The sequence below is a fragment of the Aquarana catesbeiana genome, linkage group LG11 (assembly GCF_042186555.1).
Source record: "Aquarana catesbeiana isolate 2022-GZ linkage group LG11, ASM4218655v1, whole genome shotgun sequence".
NCBI lineage: Eukaryota > Metazoa > Chordata > Amphibia > Anura > Ranidae > Aquarana > Aquarana catesbeiana.
In genome coordinates this window covers 56,076,118-56,101,280 of record NC_133334.1, presented here as the reverse complement: position 1 = coordinate 56,101,280, position 25,163 = coordinate 56,076,118, and the positions used below count along the sequence as shown (strand labels likewise).

General features: G+C 43.5%; 1 protein-coding gene across 10 annotated transcripts in view; it reads left to right on the top strand.

Annotated features, from left to right (window-relative positions):
* The window catches only part of PPFIBP2 (PPFIA binding protein 2), a 346,167-nt gene that overhangs the window by 99,018 nt on the left and 221,986 nt on the right, over nt 1-25,163 (top strand). For 9 of the 10 annotated variants that reach the window (XM_073604444.1, XM_073604445.1, XM_073604446.1 and 6 more), the window contains exon 4: nt 8,433-8,647. In XM_073604444.1, coding sequence (XP_073460545.1) covers nt 8,433-8,647 — 215 coding nt within the window. Of the gene's footprint in view, nt 1-8,432; nt 8,648-17,679; nt 17,865-25,163 lie in introns of those variants that run through there. The other variant, XM_073604454.1, reaches the window with a different exon arrangement.

Genomic DNA, 25,163 nt, shown 5'->3' with positions numbered 1-25,163 from the left:
AGGGGAAGCTCTGCCTGCTTGTCCCCTCCCCCCTCCACTGCCACATTTGCCACTTTTGGGGTTAAGAGGGGAGCAGTATTTGGTTTTGACAGGTACCCGCTTCCACTTCTGGATAAGATTGCCGCGGCGATCTTTGAGTTTTTCCGACCCCTCCTCCTCCCCCCTGCTGCCTTCCGGGACACACACAGGTCCCAGAAGATGGCGGAACCATTCAGAAAGCGCAGCACGACTCGCGCATTTGTGAAGCTTTCCCTTAGTGAAAATGCCGGCGCCTGCACCCGAAGCCGATTGACAAATCTGCTCGTGTGAGGACATCGCTGGATCCCTGGACAGGTAAGTGTCTTTATTAAAAGTCAGCAGTTACAGTATTTGTAGCTGCTGACTTTTAATTTATTTTGTCCAGACTTGTCCTCATAATTTCTGGTTCCTTTGTCTTTTATTTAGTAGAAGAATAATATCTACACAACAAAGAATTTCGACCGGCCAGATGAATGTTTGCACATACTTTTTCACATTTTCCTTTAAAGTGGTTCCTTCAAGTCAACATGTCTAATCAAAATAATTTGAATGTTGGTAAGAAGCTGAGTGGATGTGACAGGACTGACATGGCCTGCAGCCCTGTTCATGCTGCTTGGAAAGTCTCCTTCTCCCCTCTTTACTATTAATAAAGGTGCCGCCTTGTCAGAAACGATCCTTTTACTCGTTAATTGGCACACAGAAAACCGCAATTTCTGCTTTGTTTCAGCTTTTGTTATTTCTGTAAACAGAGTGTTGGCAAGTAGCTGATAAACACAAGTTACGGTGCAAATGTGTGGGATATTGGGTATGTTATGAGAATGTTCATTTCCTACTGAGCTAGAATTCACCATGTTAATTGAGGCTAGGGTCACACTAATGCGTTGCGTGAAATGCCGCAATCCGTACGTGTTTCCCACACTGCATTCAAATCGCACTGCTTTTGTATTCTGCAGTGTAATCCTAATGACATCTCAAATGCAAGTCACAAACGCAGTGCGTTTGCTGGCATCGGATGGTGCAAAACGACCATGCGATCTGATTGCAGTGTGGTTCCAAAATTTCTGCATGTGGTGCGATTTGAGTCCGTTCAAAATGAATGGGCTCAAATCAAACTGCATTCAATTACATGTGAATTGAACAGGAATGTGGTGCGGTTCCTGTGCGATTCATATGCCGGTCATCGTGTGAACTGAGCCTAAAGGTTAGCACAGCATTAAAAAGTAGAGAAAAAGCAGAACGAATATTTCACATTCATAAGAACGTTTAAAACATACCTCTCATGTTACACACTGGAAAGTTATACTAAGTCTACTTTCACACTGGGGCAGTGCGGGCATTAGCGGTAAAGCGCCGCTAGTTTTACCGGCGCTTTATAGCGGCGCTTTTCAGCCACTGATATCGGCCGAAGAAAGGGTTAATAGCATCCGCGTTTATTCATTTCAATGGGCAGGGCGATTTGGGAGCGCTGTATACACCACTCCCGCACCGCCCTAAAGGTGCTGCTTGCAGGACTTTTTTCCCGTTCTGCAAGCGCACCGCCCCAATGATAAAGCACTCGGGCTTCCACACTGGGGTGGCTTGAGAGGCGCTTTTCAGGAGCTTTACAGGCGCTAATTTTTAGCGCTATAACACCTGAAAAGTGCCCCTGTGTGAAAGGGGTCATAGAGTGCCAAGCCAGTGGTAAAGTCTAAAATGCATTGGTTACAGTGGGGTTGATTTACTGAAATCAAGTCTAATGGAAAAGAAAGTTAATATAGATTCAATGGATTGGGGATCAGTAACTGGCTAGACTAGCCTTTCTCAACATGGTGGAACCCTTGAAATAACTTTCCGGTCTCGGGGAACCCCTGCTTTGCAATAAATACTATATCTACAGCTCATGGTACATTAGCATGCTGATTACTGGGAGAAATGTTCCTTACATTTGTAGAATTGGGAAAAATTATTGGGAAGAATATCATGCTTACAAATAGCTAAAAGATCATTGGTGTAAGTAGTTACTCACCTACGAGGCAGAAGTTGCTCATTGCTCATGGAACCCATAGAAACCTTTTGAGGAACTCTAGGGTTCCACGGGACCCTAGTTGAGAAAGGCTGGGCAAGACACACACTCGACTCCAGAACAACATACTCCAAGACGCTCTGGGAACTTTCAGACGTGCATGAAGTCAGATGAAGGAAAACTTCAAGCATGTTCAATACCTTTGGCGAGGAAGCTCCCAAACACCAAGGCTTCCCTTGGTGAGCACCCAACAGTAGCTCAAGCCATAGAAATACAGAAAGATGAGCCAGACCAAAACAGGAAGAAAGAGTACAAGATAATTTTAATTGTTGGTACAAAAAGTCATATAAAAGCAGTAAATGCATTTCAGGGGCAACAGCAAACCCCTTTCTGAGCAGCCATGGAGCTTCCATTGCTGCTTAATAACTGATGTCAAGTTGTTACTCCGTGTGGAGAGCTCAATACTGGTTCTTATATAGATCACAGATCTGTGTTGAGCCCTGATGAAGGGGGGAGTAGTGTTGCCCCCAAGATGCGTTGACTGTTTTGTAGACTTTTTTTTTACCAATTATTAAAATGATCTTGGACTCTTCATCTGGTTTTTGTCTGATACTCCGCTCTGGATTTCTATACTTTGGCAAATACTTGAGGCAGTTTCGCATTTTGAGTTAAAAAAAAAAAAAAAAAAGTCACAATCCTATAACTTATAATTAATATTGACTTTTTGTTCTGATTTAAGTTCTCTCTGTAAAGGAGCAGTCCATTGCAAATGTAAATATTATAAATGTCAGGGAATTAAAGCTGAATGGCAGTTGCATAGAAACTGCCAATTACTACAAATGTCTTCATTAAAAATGATTAAATGCATTTTAAAATGTAGCCTGGGTAATTGCTTGGATTTTAGTCCCCTGTAATCCTTTGAACAGCAGCATTATGTCATGCATAAGAACTGGTGAGTTATATCTCACAGAAAGAGACAGCAGAGTAAAAAAAAGGAATGAATTATTACTGTGCTTCTGCCACTATCTTATTGTCCAAACACAGAATGAGGGCAGGGAAGTGATCAAGCTGTACTGCTAAACTGCAGAAGGGAAATGTCAGGTCACCGACCTGGCTCTTTTGTCTAGTAGATCTATGTATGTCTCAAGATTTTCTGGACAAATATAAAGATTTTTTGCAGATAAAACATCTCCTATATATGTATTTCAACAATGTGTTTAGCTGTCTTCCAGGAGTTTGACATTAAACCGTTTTCCTATGTCCTATATCTGTCAAGGCCTCTGTTGGTGAGATCCCATTTGACGTTTTCCTATATCTGTGAAGGCCTCTATATCTGTCAAGGCCTCTGTTGGTGAGATCCAGAAACTTGAGTTTCTGGATCTGCACATCTATTGTGCCACTCTTCTTCCTGGGTTTTCAATTTATTTAATATTTTGAAAAATGTGAAAGGTGGACCTGGAACATCTAAAACTGCCATGTGGACGGAAACAAAAAAAGACAGGCCTTTAATTAAGGAGCCCTCTAGAACTCTTGAAGTACATTGGGTGATTAATGGATATAGTGAACAATACATTCTATCTGGATTGTTCCACTAGCTTGGTGCTATTTGTTATAGGAAGAGCAGGGCCCCCAATAAGGGGTACTACCAGCCCTCCTGTATGGAGCCTGGGCCCCATCAGTTCAACAGGGGGGCCTGAGCAGCTGACGAGCAGGAGGAAGGGGATCATGGACGAGGGGGAAGGATGATCGGTGGGGTAGGAGGGGGGGGGCAGTTACTAGAACCAATTCATTTGTGGCTCCCTTGCAACAGCTAAGAGCTGGCTTCTCTTCCTCTCCTTCTCGCCAGCTTTCAGCTGCTGCAGGGGTAAACTACAAGGCGATTGGTTCCAGTAATTGCCTCCCTTCCTCGCCGATCACCCCCTCCTGTCCACAATCCCCCTTCCCTCTGCTTCCCATGCCCCGCTGCACTCCCCTTTTCACCACAGTGCTGCTGGCTATCCCTCCTCTCCCTCCCGTCAGCTGCTGCGGACACACAGGGATTGTTTCAGGATAGAAAGCGGTGGGGTATAAATACCGTATTTATCGGCGTATAACACGCACAGGTGTATAACACGCAGATTAACTTTAAGAGGGAAGTTTCAGGGAAAAAAAAATTAATTTTAAATGAGGAACTTTGAAGCAAAATAAGGGTCAGTGCCCATCTGCAGTCTCACCATTGCCACCAATGCAGCCCCATCAATGCCCATCTGCAGTGCCATCAATGCAACCTCATCAATCCACATCAATGCAGCAGCCTCACCATTGCCATCAATGCAGCAGCCTCACCATTGCCATCAGTGCAGCCTGATTGATGCCCATTTGCAGCCTAGAGGGGACAGGGAGGGGGGCGGGACGAGCGCCGAAAGATTTCATACAGTGAGAATCTCCTATGATAGACAGAACAGTGGTCCAATGGCGGCCCAGGAGACGGGACTTCCTTTTACAGAGGCCGCCAAGTAAACAGGAGATTCTCACTGTATGTAATCTGACAGCGCTCATCCCGCCCCCCTCCCTGTCCCCTCCGAGGCATCTAAAATTGAAGTATTGGCGTATAACACGCACATACTATTTGCGCCCAATTTTTAGGGTGAAAAAGTGAGTGTTATACGCCAATAAATACAGTATGTCATATTCCTTTACTGAATGAACACAGTGAGTGAACGGTACCGGTACTGTGTTCATTCATAACTGAAGCATAGTAAAACGTGTTTACTATGCTTACATTTGTGAATGAACAGTAAGCCTCTGTACATTCACTCTAAATTTCAGCTTTTTTTTTTTACTGTATTTATTAGCGTATAACACTCACTTTTTCACCCTGAAAATTGGGTGCAAATAGTATGTGTATGTTATACGCCAATACTTCAATTTTAGCTCCCTCGGAGGGGACAGGGATGGGGGCGGGACGAGCGACATCAGATTACATACAGTGGGAATCTAGTGTTTACTTGGCAGCCTCTGTAATAGGAAGTCCCGTCTCCTGGGCCACCATTGGACCACTGTTCTGTCTATCATAGGAGATTTTCACTGTATGTAATCTGTATGTAATCTGTTGTTGCTCATCCCGCCCCCCCTCACTGTCCCCTCTAGGCTGCAGATGGGCATCGATCAGGCTGAACTGATGGCAATGTTGAGGCTGCTGTATTAAAGGCAATGGTGAGGCTGCTGCATTGGTGGCAATGGTGAGGCTGCAGATGGGCACTGACACTTATTTTGATTCAAAGTTCCTTATTTAAAATTTTGTTTTTTTCCTGAAACTTCCCTCTTAAAATGAATGTGCGTGTTATACGCCTGTGCATGTTATACGCCGATAAATACGGTCATTGTAAAAAAATAATAAGAAAAAAAAGAAAAAAAAAGTAAGGTCTCATTCACATAGGTTCCCTGGCCAGTACTGTATAAAAGAGCGGTTTCTGTGGTTGAAGCCACCTGTTACTCTATGGGGACGCAGCGGCTTTACGGGTGCAGCCACAGGTCCCAACTTGACAGGTGTGCAGATTAGGGTGAGTGGCCCCAAATGCACATTGTCTGTGTTCTGGGCCATACACCTACACCCAGAACCCTGTTAAATTAGGACCTCCGTCTATATTCGTCCCCATAGCGTAACACTCACAAAGCTCCAGTCATACATAAAAAACAAACACTGATTCACACTGTACAGGCCAGAGTGTATGAGCCCCAGGATCTCATTCACACATAGAGCTTTATTTATGAACTCAGTGCAGTTTTATTCTTTAGATTTAGCAGGAATTTTGTAATGTTTGTTGTGTTTGTGTCCGCTAATAATGATTTTAGCGAAAATATTGTTTTGATATTTTCTGGGGAGGGAGGGCCTTTTCAGTTCAGCGGCAACAGCAGCCCTGAGGAGGTCTCTTGGGGATTTGGTAATGAGACCTCCTGGCATAGACCTCCTGAGACCTCCTGGCATAGTTCCTGGGTGTGTTCCCATCTACTTTGGAATCTCATTCTTCTGCAGTAAAGATGTTCCCAGTCCTTCTATATTGCCATAATATAAAATGATTTATTTTATTTCATGAATTAAAATGTATAATAATTAATAATAAAAATAATAAATTAAATTATTACATGATAACTAATGATAAAAACGTATCAGAGAGAAGTAGGGTTTCCCTTGCAATGCCTATTGTGCAGTCTGAAGTGTAAACATCTGACCAACATCCATTAGAAATTAGAAACTGCTGACTTTATAAGATATGATTTACCTTGGCAGCATCTTCACAACACACAAGAATTTAGGTAGAATTTAGGTAGATAGGCCATTGCAGTGAACATTCATTAGTAGGTTCATGTTATTTAGTTATATGCTTTCTTGGTAATGTTGCTTGCTCTAGCACTTCGTCATGATTATTTTGTACATATTTCCAGACTTTTGCTATTCAGCCAGTGTTGTGGGGACACCAAGTGGTGAAATATGAAAATCTTAAATTCCTTTGAAAAAAAAGTAATCTGTGACTGCGGGAAATCCCCGTTCAGGGCATTTCTACCATAAGACCATCCCTCATCTTCCCAATTATATAGAACATAGTAGGTCAGTAATTAGACTGAAATATAGTGAAGTAAATTGGCCAATCAGTAACTCCTTTAAGCCATCAAAGATCGTGAGCATCCAAAGCACCCTTCCTAAAACTTTTGACCCCAGAGGAACCCTTTTGATAATTTTTTCAGGTCTTGAGGAACCCCTGCAGAAACCAATTTATTTGAGGTCAGGGGGATCTCCAGCCACAGCTCTAGGAAACCCTAGAAACCTTTGGAGGAACCCTTGGGTTTCCACGGAACCATGGTTGAGAATGGCTGATCTAGAGAGACCCAGTCACTGAGATGGACTCAAATGCCATGTACACACAGGCAGACTTTTCGGCATCAAAGGTCCGACAGTCTTTCCGACGGACTTTTGATGGACTTCCGACGGACTTTCGAACGAACGGACTTGCCTACACACAATCACACCAAAGTCTGACGGATTGGTACGTGATGACGTACGACCTGACTAAAATAAGAAAGTTCATAGCCAGTAGCCAATAGCTGCCCTAGCGTCGGACTAGCATACAGACGAACTGATTTTTCGACCAGACTCGAATCCGTCGGAAAGATTTGAAAAATGTTTTAAATCTAACGTCCGTCTGATTTTCGACCGAAAAAGTCCGCTGCAGGTCCGATGAAGCCCACACACGGTTGGATTGTCCGACGGATACATTCCGTCGGACCAGTCTGGTCGAAAAGTCCGCCCGTGTGTACACAGCATTATGCCCCATACACACGATCGGACTTTCCGCCAACAAAACCGTGGATTTTTGTTAGAAGGTTGTTGGCTCAAACTTTTCTTGCATACACACGGTCACACAAATGTTGGTCAACAACTACGAACTTGAGAACATGGTGATGAACAAAACATACGACGAGCCGAGAAAAAGGAGGTTTAATAGCCAGTGCAGCTCCTTCTGCTTGATTCCGAGCATGCGTGAACTTTTGTGCTATGGACTTGTGTACACACGATCGGACTTTCCGACAACAAAGTTTTGTTGGCGGAAAATTTGATAACCTGCTAGCAAACATTTGTTGCCGGAAAGTCCAACAACAAATGTTCGATGGAGCATACACACGGTCGTACTTTCCACCAACAAGCTCACATCCAACATTTCCCGTCGGAAAGTCCGACCATGTGTACGCGGCATAAGACTTCTACATAGCACTGTGGAAAGGATGAAAACGTGGTCCTAAGCAAAAAAGCAGTGGCAGAAAGTGTACAGTCAGTGCTATATCACTCACAAATTACTTGTCTTATGCCCTGTACACACGGTCAGACTTTCCGACGGAATATGTGCGATCGGAGCTTGTTGTCGGAAATTCTGACCGTGTGTGGGCTCCATCGGACTTTTTCCAACGGAATCTCCGCCACACAAAGTTTGAGAGCAGGCTATAAAATTTTCCGACAACAAAATCCGTTTGCGTAAATTCCAACCGTTTGCGTAAATTCCAACCGACGCACAAAGTGCCACGCATGCTCAGAATAAATTAAGAGACGAAAGCTATTGGCTACTGCCCCGTTTATAGTCCCGACGTATGTGTTTTCCATCACATCGTTCAGAACGATCGGATTTTCCGACAACTATGTGCGACCGTGTGTATGCAAGACAAGTTTGAGCCAACATCCGTCGGAAAAAATCCTAGGATTTTGTTGTCGGAATGTCCGATCAATGTCCGATCCTGTGTACAGGGCATAACACTGTTGAAATTATAATGTTGCCCGAGTCTTAATCCGCTTTATTATAAAATTGATCCAAAACCACAATAGTTTCTGTTTAAACACACAAAGAAAAACCAACATGTTAATATACTCCTTTATTGCCAACAGGGACAAAGGCAGTCACAGAGTTTGCCAATGGAGTCTTTGAAATGGGATCGTCGATGCCAGTGGAATACTTTGGAACCATAACAATTTTGCATCTAGTAGAGGAGTTAAAAATATCCCTTGAAATGGTGGAAAGTCCGCAGGAACGGGAAGCTTTGAGAAACCAAATACCCAACACCACAGCCTTTTATGTCATGGAGTGGCTGGAGAGTACGCTGGTGAGTAGATTACCTTACCATTTTTACTGTATGTACTGGGATATATAATTTTTCGTAGAAACTATAACTTAGGCAACTTTTTTTTAAAGCACCCATGACCCTAAAACACAGAAAAAAAGGAATTGTGGGGGGAGAACTATTATCTTCAACTATTCAACAAGGCAGTGCAGAAGGAACAGAATTGTCTTTTATGAGGTTTTTCTATAATCTGTGTTCTTCACTTGTTCACCTTCATTATGGAGAGAAGTGATTTTTTGAGCAAACATTATGGTGATGCTATAATAATATGTTATTTGAACCTTTGCCGGGGCAAAAAGAAACAATAAGATTTACTTCTGATACCTATATTCCCACTCTGCGGCTCAAAAATAACTCTACGCCAACATAAAACATGGCATTGACTAGTCATAAATGAATAAAGAGAATCACTCATTCAGCACTTTTCGATTGGAAATTAAAGGATTTGCCTAGATGAGAGTTAAAGAGACCCTGTCACCACCTGGTACTTCTAAACTAAAGGCAGGCAGGAAATCCATTTTAATAATACTTACAAAAACCCTGCTTGCTACGAACAGCAAAAATATCTGTATTGTAATTCTACAGAAAAATCAGCACTTCTGGGAGTCTCGGTAAGAGAGCTTTCCGGGCCACCCACAGCAAATAGAATAATATCCACATTGCATATTTATTATTGAAATTAGTTTTGTCTGGAATTCCTTTTTAGGTATAATTTGCAGAATTCGATGAATGCACAATTACTGAACCTCTTGGACTATGTAGATCACAGTTCTTCTCACACTGGAAATTATTTTGGATTACATTTTAATATAAAAGAAAATTTTAATATAAAATAAACATTTAATTTTAATTTTAATATAAAATAAACATTTCATAAGAAGTTACACTTTACCTTTCCAGCTCAATACTATATGGATATAACAGAATATTCTTCTTCAGAGACAAAGAGCATTTCATTGAACAGCAGCTGCGTTCAATCACAATGACACTTGGGTAGACCTTGATTGAAACACAGAGAGATGCTCTAGTTTTTAATAACTTGAGTTACTGCCAAAGAATCTAAGAATGAGATTGCCTTTTGCTGAAAGACAGAGCAAGATGGACTTTGTCAGTAGTAGAATGTTGCCAGCTGTCTCTGCACATACTGTATATATATATATATATATATATACCATTGTGCAAAAGTGTTAGGCAGGTGTGAAAAAATGCTGTAAATGAAGAATACTTTCAGAAATAGAAGGGTTAATAGTTTATTTTTATTAACTAACAAAATGGAAAGCAAATGAAAAGAAGACAAATCTAAATCTAATCAATATTTGGTGAGACCGCCATTTGCCTTAAAAACAGCATCAATTCTTCTAGGTCTTCTAGGGCTCCATGAGGGCCAACCATCACTTCCAGGACTCCTTGTTCTTCTTTACGCTGAAGATAGTTCTTAATGACATTGGTTGTATGTTTGGGGTTGTTGTCCTGCTGCAGAATACATTTGGGGCCAATCACTGTATTTCTCTGCATTGAGAACGCCATCCTAACCTAATGTTCAACTCCATTTGCAGAAATGCAGCCCCAAACTTGCAAGGAACCTCCACCATGTTTCACTGTTGCCTGCACACACTCATTATTGTACTACTGTCCAGACCTTCACCAACTAACTTCTTCCAACTACAGCCAAATATTTTAAATTGACTCATCAGTCCAGAGCACCTGCTGCCATTTTCTGCACCTCAGCTCCTATGTTTTTGTGCATAGTTAAGTCGCTTAGACTTGTTTCCACGTCAAAAGTATGGCTTTTTGGCCTCGTGGTTAGAAGTTTGAATGAAGAGTAGGATCAGAAATTGGGTTTGGTTGACTTATGGGGCGTACACACGGTCGGACTTTTCGACCGGACTGGTCTGACGGACGCCGACGGACCAAATCTGGCGGACAATCGGATTGTGTGTGGGCTTCACCGGACCTTCAGCGGACTTTTCCAGTCGCAAATCTGACGGACTTTAGATTTGGAACAGGCTTCAAATCTTTACGTCGTAACTCCGCCAGACCCAGAAATCCGCTCTTCTGTATGCTAGTCCGACGGACAAAAACCCACGCTAGGGCAGCTATTGGCTACTGGCTATCAACTTCCTTATTTTAGTCTGGTCGTACGTCATCACGTACAAATCCGTCGGACTTTGGTGTGATTGTGTGTAGGCAAGTCCGTTTGTTAGCAAGTCTGTCGGAAGTCCGTCAAAAGTCAGTCGAAAGTCCGCTGGAAAGTTTGTCGGACCAGTCCGGTCGAAAAGTCCGCCCGTGTGTACGCGGCATTAGAGTTGAGGATTAAACTGAGGTTTTTGGTAAGGATGTAGGCTGAGGGTAAGGACTCCTTGGTGACTCTTCTGCCAATATCAGCGTCTCAAATAACTGTAGTCTCTACATTTAAATATCTAGGCATTCAAGTTACATCACAAGTGAGCACATATGTAGAGAGGAATTTAGTTCCACTACGCAAGCGCTTTAAACAAGTGGGGAAAATTTGGAGTAAGTTACCTTTAACAGTAGTCGGCAGAGCCAATTTGATAAAGATGGTTTGGATGCCACAACTACTATACTTTTTACATAATGTCCTGTATGTTTGCCTCAGAATTTTTTTAGACAAATAGATATTTTGTTTAGAGCTCTTATTTGGAGATATAAACACCCTCGGATTAGATTAGGAATGCTACAGTTGCCTAAGGATGGAGGAGGTTTAGCTGTTCCTAATGCCAGACTGTATTATCTGGCATCACAACTTCAGCAACTATATGGTTGGAATGATATAAATCGAGAGAACCCTATACAGAAAAGGATATTTTCCCAACTGCCGATGGATCCACCAGTGCAGCTAATAGTAGCTCATCACTTTTATAGTAAACGTTGTTTTCCCACATTTCATTTAATTCATAAAATTTGGACTACGGTTCAACAAGAAACTCTTCACGAGGGATAAACCCAATATATGCCCATTTAGAAAAATTTGCAATTACCTGAGGTAGCGAAAAGAGCCGGTATTGTGTTACTTCATCAACTTTTTGATAACAAGGTTTTACAACCATTGGATAAACTGGCAGAGAAATATCATCTGTCTAAAATCCGGTTAAGATCTATGTATATAGCCTGTAAACTTATATTACAAAAATGGATATCAAACTCTCCACCAACAATAGCGCAATGGTTCGAAGCGATTAATCTTAATCTAAAACTGGAGGAATTGGCATATAAACATAGGAGAAGCCCTAAAATTTTTTTGAAAATGTGGTCCTGGTGATTAGTTTCCAACTAAGTTGAGTAATCAATTGAACATATTAACTTCTTCAGATCCGCACTATAGCCAAATGACGGCTACAGCGCGGACCTACTTTGCCGGGAGGACGTCAATAGATGTCCTCCCGTGTCCTAGCGGCCTGCGCGCCCTGTGATCAGCGAGTCTATGAGACTAAGCTTATCCCAGATCGGAGTAAGGGGTCCATCCCGACCCCTTACCACATGATCAGCTGTCAGCCAATGACAGCTGATCATGTGGTGTAAACAAAGCCGGTAATCGGCTATTTTTTCTCCTCGCGCTGACAGTGTGAGGAGAAAAGAAAAAAGCCGATCACTGGCGGCTCTCAGAGGGACATCCGTCCCGATCAAGGAGAGCTCCCGCCAGCTCATCTGTGCCCACCTGTGCCACCTACCAGTGCACAACAGTGCCGCCTACCAGTGAACACCAGCGCCACCTACCAGTGCCCACAGTGCCACCCATCAGTGCCCACAGTGCTACCTATAACTGCCCACAGCGCCACCTTTCAGTGTCACCAATCAGTGCCCCATCAACAGTGCTGCCCATCAGTGTCACCTACCAGTGCCCATCAGTGTCACCTACCAGTGCCCATCAGTGCCACCCATCAGTGCCATCTTATCAGTGGCCATCAGTGCCGCCTTATCTGTGCCCATCAGTACTGCCTTATCTGTCCCCATCAGTGCCACCTTATCTGTGCCCATCAGTGCAGCCTATCAGTACCCGCCAGTGCCGCCTCATCAGCGCATATCAATGAAGGAGAAAAATTACCTGTTTGCTAAATTTTATAACAAACTATGAAACTGTTTTTTTTTTCAAAAATGTCCATCTTTTTTCGTTTGTTTAGCAAAAAAAAATAAAACCCCAGCTTATGATTAAATACCACCAAAAGAAAGCTCTATTCGTGTGAAAAAAATGATAAAAATTTCATTTGGGTACAGTGTTGTATGACCGCCAATTGTCATTCAAAGTGCGACAGCGCTAAAAGCAAAAAATTGGTCTGGGCAGGAGGGGGGTTTAAGTGCCCAGTAAGCAAGTGGTTAAAGATGTTGAGGAAAGTTAACAATGAGCTAGATCTTTGGAGGGGGACAATTGTATAGGCATATATATGTTGTTAAGGTGTAGTGATCAGATTGAATATAAGGTATAATCTGGAAGGTGCAAAAAAGTTTTGTTTTGTGTTGTTGTTATTGTTTGGTGGGAATGGTTGGTGGGAATGTTTTGTGTGTTTTGAGTTTTGTTGGAAATAAAAAAATTGGAAATTTAAAAAAAAAAAAAACCCTGGGGTTTTTGGTAAGGGATTAGGATGAGGGTTAAGGGTCAAGGTTTGGGTTAGGATTTTGATTGTGAGTTGAGAGTTAATTTGAGATTAATGGTTAGGGGTTAGATTGGTGTAGGATTAGCAGTTGGATTCAGTTAACATAAAGGTTTTAATAAAATGTATTGTAAGGATATAGGTAGTGGGTTAGGGGTTAAAGTGGTTCTAAAGTAAAAATATTTATTACCTTAATGCAAAGATGCTCAACCTGTGGCCCTCCAGCTGTTGTGGAACTACAAGTCCCATCATGCCTCTAACTATCAGTCTTGCAATGCCTCATGGGATTTGTAGTTCCGCAACAACTGGAGGGCCACAGGTTGAGCACTCATGCCTTAATGCATTCCCTTCATTAAAGTAAAAAACATCCCACTACCTGTTATGCCACACAAATTTCCCCACAAATAGAGCTTTCTTTTGGTGGTATTTGATCACCTCTGCGTTTTTTATTTTTTGCGCTATAAACAAAAAAAGAGCGACAATTTTGAAAAAAAAATGTTTTACTTTATGGTATAAAACATACCTAATAGAAAAATGTAAAAAATCTAATTTCTTCATCAATTTAGGCCAATATTTATTCTGCTAAAAATCCCAATAAGCGTATGTTGATTGGTTTGCGCAAAAGTTATAGCGTCTACAAACCATGGAATATTTTTTTATGGAATTTTTATTGATTTTTTTTACTAGTAATGGTGGTGATCAGCGACTTATAGCAGGACTGCGACATTGCCACGGACAAATCAGACACTAAGTGACACCTTTGACACTTTTTCGGGACCAGTGACACTAATACAGTGATCAGTGCTAAAAATATGCTGCTGGCAGGGAAGGGGTTAACATCAGGGGCAATCAAAGGGTTAAATGTGTTCCTATGGGGTGCTTTCTAACTGTGTGTGTGCATTGGGGGGGGGGGGGGTAACGCTTGTACTGTAAGAAGACAGAGATCCATGTTCCTGCTTAGCAGAAACACAAGATCTCTGGCTTCTCCTGTCACAGAACGGCGATCTGCCTTGTTTACCGCTGTTCTGTCTGCCTTGGGAACGATTGGTGGGTCCCGGTGGGCATCCAATCACAGCGGGAGTGGGTCGCTGGCGGCATGTCCCAGTCCCGGAAGAAAATCATCACGTACAGGTACGTGATTCTGCTCTAAAGGGCCACCCTTTTGGTTAGGACCAATAAGTATGGAGTTGATACTTAAAACAGACAGGAAGTAAGACAGTCAACAGTAAGTGAATTTAAACATGCTTGGGATAAACATAGATCCAGACTTAGGCTCGGTTTCCACTAGTGCGACTTGTCATGTGACTTGGGACTGCAAAGTCGCATTGATAAGTCATACTCCATGATTTCCAATGAGTATCATTCATATCTGTGCAAATTCAAGTTGCAGCGACTGCAAAGTAGTAATCTCCACTAGCTCCTGGGCCCCATGCCAAGCGGCTGCCCTGCTGCATTGTGAAAACAGGAGGTTGCTCAATTGGCACAGATGCTATTCATGGAACACTTTGCGTTTCTCAATGAATGCAAAGTGTTCTCTGATTAAACGAGGTGGAGAGGTGGGTTGGTGATGTCACGATTTCCACCTTGTCCAATCAGAGAACACTTTCTATTCATTAAGAAAATGGAAAGTGTTCTCGAAATGGCAACAATGAATGCCAAGGAAGTGACCTCCTGTGTTCGTTGAGCAGCAGGGCAGCTGTTTGGCATGGGATCTGGAAGCTAGTGGCCAGGGCTGCTGATAAGGCAGTACAGCCAGCCCTCCTATACTGGGCCCGGACCCCATCAGTTCAAGAGAGGGGTCCAGTCACCTTCTGAGCAGGAGGGCCGGCTGTACTGTCTTATTGCAGACACCAATCCTCTTCTGCCTTCCCCTGCAATGCTGCCAGCTTCTCCCTCCAGCTGTGCTACAGGAGAGTGGTTCTAGCACATGCACCCCTTCCATCTGCTGCCCCCGGGCCCCCTGTGTGCCTCTATCCCCCGCATCGCTGCTGGCTTCCACACTCTCCTCTCCTGCAGGAAGCTGCTGTGGGGGATGTTTCAGGATGGAGAGTGGGGGAAAGGGCCAGTAAATATATCATTTATTGTCCCCTTCCTTTCCTGAATAAACACAGTGAGTGATCGGTACCAATCACTCCTGTGTCCATTTATCATGGAAGCATACTAAACAGTGTTCACTATGCTTCGGTTTGTGAATAAGCAAGAATTTTTTTTTTTATAGCGCTTCTAATTCATTCATCTTTACAACTGAGGCTGCAAAGAAGGGGATTGATAAAAAAAAATTCCTCAGTCACCTCTGGCGGGGGGGGGGGGGGGGATTCCCTGTCAGGTAGGCTGTATGGGGCCCTGTGATTTCTAACAGCAGCCCTGCTAGTGGCAATCACTGTAGTATTGATGTTGACCGCAGCACTTAACTTTTACAGGGAACCTACAATGCCCACCAGTGCTGCCAATCTGTTCCCACCAGTGCTGCCAATGTGTGCCCACCAGTGCTGCCAATAAGCCAATAAGTGCCCACCAGTGCTGCCAATCTGTTCCCACCAGTGCTGCCAATGTGTGCCCACCAGTGCTGCCAATAAGCCAATAAGTGCCCACCAGTGCTGCTAATCAGTGCCCATCCAGACCGCCTCATTAATGTTGCCCATCAGTGCCACCCATTAGTGCCACCTATCAGAGCCCATCAATGTCTATCAGTCCCACCTCATCAGTGCCCATCAGTGCAGCCTCATCAGCACCCATCAGTGAAGGAGAAAAATTACCTGTGTGCAAAATTTTATAACAAACTATGAAAAATTTGAGTTTCTTTTTTTCAAAATTTCCAGTCTTTTTTTCGTTTGTTTAGCAAAAAATAAAGTGGTGATTAAGTACCACCAAAAGAAAACTCTATTTCTGTACAAAAAAAAATGATAAAAATGTTGTTTAGTTACAGTGTTGCATAACCGCGCAATTGTCATTCAAAGTGCGACAGCGCTGAAAGCTGAAATTTGGCCTGGGCAGGAAGGGAGTAAAAGTGCCCAGTTGGCAAGTGGTTGAAAAGAAATGAAAAATCAAAATAAATAAATAAAGAGGCAGACTCGATAGACCACTAATGGCCCGTACACACGATCCGAATATCATACGACAGATCATACGACCTTTTTCGCTTAACAGTCGCAAGTAGAAATTGAATAGGTAAATAAAGTCACGAAAATTCTCATACAACAGAAAAATAAATCGGAAGTGATGTCATGTGTTGTAATGTATTTGTATTGTATTTTCGGACGACATCTATACTGACTAAACAAAATTTATACGATCTGTTATCGTACGAGGAAAATCTTCGCGCTTGTCCGGTCGAATAATATCGGATGAACTGTCATGATCGGCTCTCGAAAGTAGTGTACACACGATCCGAAACTCGTACGATTCTTCCTCGGATGACAGTTTTCCTACGATATTTGGATCGTGTGTACGGGCCATTAGTCTTCTTTTGCAATCACTCTTCTGTATTTCTAAGGCCGCGTACACACGGTCGGACTTTTCGACCGGACTGGTCCGACAGACTTTCCAGCGGACTTTCGACGGACTTTTGACGGACTTTCGATGGACTTTTTAACGAACGGACTTGCCTACACACGATCACACCAGAGTCCGACGGATTCGTACGTGATGAGGTACGACCGGACTAAAATAAGGAAGTTGATAGCCAGTAGCCAATAGCTGCCCTAGCGTGGGTTTTTGTCCGTCGGACTAGCATGCAGACGATCGGATTTCTGGGTCCGGCGAAGTTACGATGTAAAGATTTGAAGCATGTTCCAAATCTAAAGTCCGTCAGATTTGCGACTGGAAAAGACGGCTGAAGGTCCGATGAAGCCCACACACGGTCGGATTGTCTGCCGGATTTGGTCCGTCGGCGTCCGTCAGACCAGTCCGGTCGAAAAGTCCGACCGTGTGTACGCTGCATTATACTGCTCTTACTGTAAAAAAAAAAAAAAAAACAAAAAAACATTTTGTTTTGGTTTATCTTTTCACTTTTTTCCCATTATAAGATAAAGAACATAAAGTAAACTTTGAAAGTCAAATTTGTAAACAAATTCTATATGCATCTCTTTGGTGTCATAACTAACGACACATTTGTTGCTGAATCAATAGGCCTATTGATGAAATATCTACATTTTCCAGGTCCCTAGAGGGTATGCAGGTGCGGAAGCTCAAGTTGTTAAAGTCATCTGTTTTAGTCCTCTAAGTCTAAATTGGCCACATTTGAGCGTCCGATCAGATCCATTGCAGTGTCTCTTAAGGCTCACAAAGTGCTTAGCTGGAAGGGAGAAGTTACACCGTCTATAGAGTCTTTCCAGTTCCTCCTTTGTGTTGTTTGTGGTCAATGTTCAACAGAACATGTAAGAAGTAAAGAGGCAGGTGATAGGCTGGAGCTGAGCACATGGACTGTAAGAATGCCACTGTTCCTGGATTCTAGAGTGAAAGGACGCTGACTCAGTGCTAGATAGAAGTAAGACATTTTCCTAGTCACTAGCCTGGAGGAATGGCTGAACGGTGATATCCATACCATGCAGGAAGCACCTCCAGATAAACTCACCGCAATACTACTTTGAAAGGTAACCATTTTAGTTTTGTTGTCTTACTATTGGTGGCTTCATATCACTTGGTTCACAATGTAGTGCATCAGTGGTTTGCTTTGATCTTTTACTGTCAGTCATATCTCCCAACTGTCCCTGATTTCGAGGGACTGTCCCTGATTTAGAGCAATGTCCCGCTGTCCCTTTGCCCCCCTCATTTTGATTTGATCTATATAGTTGTATATAAAATGCACTTTTTATTTTTCAAAAAGTGTTTCCCAGTGCTAAACCTTTCATCCAATTTCTAAATTGCTGCATTTGTAAATTTAAAAGCCAATATAAAGGAATAGTAGTGGTAAAAAAAAGTTCCTTGTGGATTTAATTAACCTTTTTTTTTGGTTAATTCTCCTTTAAAGGGGCGTGACAGGGGGCGTGTCCTATGCTTACATACATTTGCTAGTAGGTGTCCCTCATTCCCATCTCAAAATGTTGGGTGGTATGCATAGCTCCCAACTGTCCCTGATTTCGAGTGACTGTCCCTGATTTGGAGCAATGTCCCTCTGTTCTCATTCCTCCTCATCTGTCCCTTATTTTGGTCTGATCTATATAGTTGTATATAAAATGCCCTTTTTATCTTTCAAAAAGTGTTTCTCAGTGCTAAACCTTTCATCCAATTTCTAAATTGTTGCATTTGTACATTTTAAAAGCCAATATAAAGGAATAGTAGTGGTAGAAAAAAAGTCTTTGTGGATTTAATTAACCTTTTTTTGGGATTAATTCTCCTTTAAGGGGGTGTGGCAGGGGCGTGTCCTATGCCTTCATACATTTGTTAGTAGGTGTCCCTCATTCCCATCTCATAATGTTGGGAGGTATGTGTCAGTGTCTATAGGTTATTTGCCACGCGGTTGAAAAATCATATTGTACCTCCATGCAAAAAGCCAACTCTACCATTGTCAGTGAAGTTCACATCTAGAACTCCTTTTTGATCTCCCATAACTTTGTTTTAAAATGTAGCGCAATCTAAACCTCATATTATACAGCAACACATGTAACTTGTTGTCCGGAATAGACAAGGGAAGGACCAGGTGGGCCAAATGATAGCTGTAATGCCACGTACACACGAGCGGACTTTACGGCAGACTTTGTCCGGCGTACTTTTCTACGGACTTTACAACGGACTTTCCGAATGAACGGACTTGCCTACACACAATCAACCAAAGTCCGACGGATTCGTACGTGATGACGGATGACCGGACTAAAATAAGGAAGTTCATAGCCAGTATCCAATAGCTGCCTTAGCGTCGGTTTTTGTCCATCAGACTAGCATACAGACGAGCTGACTTTTCGACCGGACTCGAGTCTGTCGGACAGATTTGAAATATGTTTCATTTCTAGGTCCGTCAAACTTTTGAGAAAAAAAAAGTCCGCTGGAGCCCACACACGATCGAATTGTCCGACGGACTCCGGTTCGCCGGACCAAGTATGCCGTAATGTCCGGTCGTGTGTACGCGGCATAAGAGCTTATTAGCAGTAAAGGTACCCTACTGTATACATTGGGCTGTGTTAGATGCAGAAGCGTGTCTGGCACCATGTTATTTCAATAGTCTTCCAGTTGATCCACTTTTTGGAGTGGGGGGTGCAGTAGGCAGTTGCATCCTGATACACCATTTGAGCCATCATGAGGCCCCAGCCACCATTTCTCATTTATAGAGCACTTGGTGGGCAAAAGAACACCTGAGAACACCTGACCTCTACATTTACAGCTTCAGCAGCTTGTGGGTAGGTGCAGCATGATGTGGCGGGCAGTGAGCACACCGAGTGCAAGTTCAACAAAAGTAATATGTAGCCAACTCCCGGGACTCTCCAAGCCTAACGGTGACCTCCAGAGTTAGGGACAGCTGACATCCTTCTCTATGTAGACTGGGTTACGAGGCATGGTGGATGCAATGCAAGGTAGATTAATGGGCGCCAGACACTTCTTGAATGCAAAGAGATTTATTTTCTTTTAACAGAACTGTGGGAAAGAAGGTTGGGGCCAGGACACCCTTTATTAGTTGCAAAGTTAATTAGCAGACTCCGAGACTTCTATAAGTAAACAGCCATGCAGGGAAAGGCACCCGGCTGGACACCACATCTGCATGTGTAGACACGCTGTCCCCTATGGCAACGATCTTGAACAGTTTCCAACAAAGGTTGCAATGAACTCTTTCACTTCCTCCACAATCTCCTTAGATCTCCTTGAGCTCCCAGTCTATCACTTAGACCTGCTGATCCACTGCCACTGGATCTCCTGAGCTCTTCCAATCTTCTCACTGAGTATCCTCCCCAAGCGTCACGCCCCGCGTCCCTGCGGGGTCCCCAGCTCGTCACCCACAGATACCCCTCAAGCATCACCCCACTTGCCTGCTCGGTCCCTGGCTTGGCACACAAGACTGCTCTGCAAGCACCACCTCTGCTGGCTGGGTCTCTGGCTTGACACCTTACTGAAGTTTTCCAATTCTTTACTGTCCATGGTTGGCGAGAACACTGCTCTGGCACTTGCCTCAGCCACTCATTGTAGTCCCTGGTAACAAGGTGGGTGGTCCCCCGGTGGCGACAGCCTCCCCTCTACCTCTAACCATGACAGATTCTCCGGCCGGCAGAACTGTCACTTATGGCTGGAATGCAAGCCGCAGTCCCAACCCTATGCTACTCTCCTGCCTCTGGACAGGCCCTCAGACAGCCTAGCAGACAGATGTCCCCAAGATAGGCCCCAGGCTCTGGCCAAGCAGCCCCGGGGCAGCACAACACACGTCCACCCAGACAGCCGTTCATGTGGCACATAACACCGATCACTTGACTCCACCGAAATAAATAGGCTCCCCCAGCAGGCCAAGGAACCCAGGAAAATCCCTGTCCATTGGCTGAGACACCCCATCTATTCCAAATCTGTCTTTGCATTGCCCTTGTCTTATCTAATGCCACCAGATACTCAGCCATCTAGCGACAGAAAAGAGAAGTGCAGCAACTCCAGAATTAGGGTGAAATCAATTGACCTCCTATCAATTGCCCAAGGCAACTATCACTTGGCAGGTAAATTTGCTAGCAACCCTGCCTAAACATCAGGGTGCTACAAGTATTTGCTGAATCCTCTACAATATACCAGTAGGCCCAGCAGGAAGGCAACCCGTTCTGAGCCACTTAGAACTGTAACAGCGGTGGGGCAGTAGACTGAAGACTCGGACATGCCGACAAAGTCTGCCACGAGGAGCGGATTGCAGCCTGACCAGTCTGAACACAAAGGAGAGGCTTCCAGAGAGATTAGTGTAGTCCCTGAGCTGTCCCTACTCCTCCAGAACCTTTCACTAACTTTAAGCACTGTCCATGACAGGCGGGTATCCTGTCCCTACACTATCCACTCGCAAAATGTGCGCCATGCATGGGATCTGGGGTCTTAAAAAGACTCTGCCTGACCCAAGATGGCCCGCCAGAATCACATGGGGCGCCAACATACAATTGGATATCAACCTCCCTTTGACCAAGGTAACCATAGAAGAGCCAAACTTATCTCAACTTCCTCCCCCATCCGCATTGCCACTGCGGTCGAGCGGCACCTGAAGTGGAGAACATAGACTGCACCTGCCTACAAGCTAATGGTCCCAGACCTCCAGATTACCAGCAACAAGGCAATTCTGAGAGAAGGGTTTGGTACAATAAAGCTTCTGTCCCTGCCTGCCGCCTGTCAGACTTGTAGCACAGAGCCAAGGAAGAGTTTCAGAGCACTTCCTTTGACTCTGTGGTACAGGCCTGACAGGTGGCAGGTGGGTGGGCTGGAGTACAATTCAAGGAGGGAGGGGGAATTTGCATTAGAGATGCTTTTTTGTCATGGATGGGGGGGGGGGGGTTGTATTGGGAAGAAGGGGGATTCTTGCTTGGGATGCACTCTGTATGTTACTCACCCCCGACCCCGACACCCTGTATGTTACACATTCCTGACACCCTACAATGATTAGTGCTGTGGTAATCATAAACTAGTATTGAAGCACATTCTTAGGTCATTTGATCAATAGAAGTTTATAGTCACTAATCACTGTAGGGTGTATACTACTTCTTCTTAATTCTGTTCAGGAGATGTGGCAGAAAATATTTTGAAATCATTTGCTTTGCGTTTAAGGTATATAAGTACATTCCTTCTAACAAAGGTTTTTTTTTTTTTGTAGATGGCATATGAAAAATTGGGGTTGATTTACTAAAACTGGAGTGTGCAAAATCTGTTGCAATTCTGCATAGAAACCAATCAGCTTCCAGGTGTTTTCTCAAAGATTAATTGAACAAGCTGAAGTCAGAAACTGATTGGCTACCATGCATATCTGCACCAGATTTTGCACTCTCCAGTTTTAGTAAAGAAATCCCAATTTTGCTTTTAGCCCTGGTTCACACTGGTGCGTTTTGACATGCGATTTGATATGTCAAATCGGCGCCAATTTCCAGCAATGGCACCCTAACTAATTGGTGCGACGCTGCATTTGCGGCGCCGCACCAATTTCAAAAACTAGTTTCTGTATTACTTTTTGCGATTTCGGGATCCGATTTACATTGACATCTATGCAGAAACCTGCACAGATGTCTCTGAAATCGCGTCCGAAATCGGGACTGACACGCTGGAGTGAAATCATACAAGTTCAGCTGAACTCGCACGGCTTCATTCCTGCAGCTCAGTGTGAACCTAGGCTCAGATAGTTTTTTTTTGTCATGGACGCCTAAGGTTTTTAATTTTATTACTCTGTTTAGTTAATCTTCCTTTTTAGTTTTTGTTTTGTTGTTTAGGGATTTCTATCAAGCTGCATACCTCCCCATTCAAGTTTTTTTTGTTGTCTGTGTCCCTATTGGGGAGATTATCCCCTCTAGTTGTACTGGTGATATTAGCATTATCCCCATATACAACATAGCGCTTTGTTTCACCATCTTTCTTTTTTATTGCAAAAAAAATAAAAAACCCAGTGGTGATCAAATACCATTAACCGCTTCTGGACCGCCCCACGTACAGGGTGGCCCGGGTGCGCAAAATCACGTACCTGTACGTGATTTCATGCACGCAGTTTAAGGGGGGCACGTGCGCCGCTTCCACTGTGATTGGACACAGTGGGAGCCAATCAGCGGTTCCGGCGGCCGCGATGGCCACCGCGACTCGCCGATCGTTCACAGGAGAGATGGAGCAGCGGTGTGCCGATGTAAACAAAGCACATTGCTGATCTGTCAGGGACGAAAAGTCAGAGAGTGCGTTTCAGCTAAGCTGAATAACGATCTCTCTTTTCCTCCAGTGAATCCACCCCCCCCCCACACACACAGTTAGAAACACCTCCCAGGGAACACATTTTACCCCTTGATCACCCCTCTAGTTAACCCCTTCCCTGCCAGTGTCATTTATACAGGGATCAGTGCATTTTTTTTAGCACTGATTACTGTATTGGTGTCACTGGTCCCCAAAAAGTGTCACCTAGGGTCAGATTTGTCCGCCGCAATGTCACATTTCTGCTAAAAATCGCAGATCGCCTCCATCACCAGTAAAAACAATTTAAAAAAAATTCAAAGTCCCTAACTCGATCCCCTATTTTGTAGACGCTATAACTTTTGCGCAAACCAATCAATATACGCTTATTGGGATTTTGTTTACTAAAAATATGTAGTAGAGTACATATTGGCCTAAATTAATGAAAAAAAATAAGTTTTTTTAGTTTTTTTTAGATAGGTATTATAGCAGAAAGTAAAGAATATTGGGGGTTTTTTTTTTCAAAATTGTCGGTCTTTTTTTGTTTATAGCGCAAAAAATAAAAACTGCAGAGATCAAATACCACCAAAAGAAAGCTCTATTTGTGGGAAAAAAGGACATTAATTTTATTTGGGTACAGAGTCCACGCAATTGTCAGCTAAAGCGACGCAGTGCCGTATCGCAAAAAATGGCCTGGTCAGGAAGTGGGTAAAACCTTCCGGGGCTGAAGTGGTTAAAAGAAAGCTTAGGGAAGGGGCTAACATCTAGGGCAATCAAGGGGTTAACTGTGTGCCTAACAATGTGTAATGTGTGCTGAATTTACTAACAGATCTCTTTGTTTCTTATCCCTGCTTCTCTCATTCCCTCTGTACAGAGCCCTGTGTTGATTGTCAACACAGGGCTCTTGGCTGTGATTGGACAGAGCCGATCAGCAGTCTGACAGACTCCCTCAAAGTAAGAGGTTCACTTTACAGCAGGCACTGTGGTCATCATAACAGGCACAGATAGGAAATCTCACCAATGGTAAAACAGACCTTTTCAGCTGTCCCCATCGATGCTAACTGTTGGTTGGGGTTCCAATGTATTTTTTTTTTGCTTGAACTGTGCTTTGTAGAAGACCACATATTTTTAATTGTTTGCAACTGTGGCAGATTTATTTGTATAGTACGGGGTCTCCAAACATTCTAAAAAAAAAAAAAGGCAGTTTACCATCCTTCAGACTGTAAGGGGGTTGGAGTATGGCCAGTGTGATAGAAAAGCGCCTGGCATCAATGGGAGTAAACAATGCCCCATCATTTGTATTAGTGGGATAAATAGTGCTCCATCATTGGTATTAGTTGGATGAATAGCGCCCCATCATTGGTATTAGTGGGATGAATAGTGCCCCATCATTGGTGTTAGTGATAGAATTGGTACTCCATTATTGGTGTCAGTTGGAAGAATAGAGTCTTGTATCAGTGGGAGGAATAGCACCCCAAGGGCCGGATGAAGGTAAGAAAAGGGCCGCATCTGGCCCCTGGGCCACAGTTTGCAGACCATTGGTATAGTGAATGAAGAGCATACTGATCATATCTGTAAAAAGATATCAAGAAAGTCCATATATGTTGAGTAGAAACAGTATACTTGCCTTTCTCAATGCCCATAGCGCTGAATTCTTCTCCATTAATGAGAAATGGTTCCTTAACCACCTCAATACCGGGTACTTACACCCCCTTCCTGCCCAGGCCAATTTTCAGCTTTCAGTGCTGTCACACTTTGAATGACAATTGCGCGGTCATGCTACACTGTAACCATGTGAAATTTTTATCATTTTCTTCACACAAATAGAGCTGTGGTACTTAATCACTTCTGGGTTTTTTTTTTTTTCCTTAAAAAAAAAAAGACCGCAAGATTTGAAAAAAAGTTTCTTAGTTTCTGTCAGTAAATTTTGTAAATAAGTAATTTTTCTCCTTCACTGATGGGCGCTAATGAGGCGGCACTGATAGGCTGCACTGATGAGGTGGCACTTATGGGCACTGATTAGGAGGCACTGAAGAGGAGGCACTAATATGCCACACTTATGGGCACTGATAGGTGGCACTGATATGTGG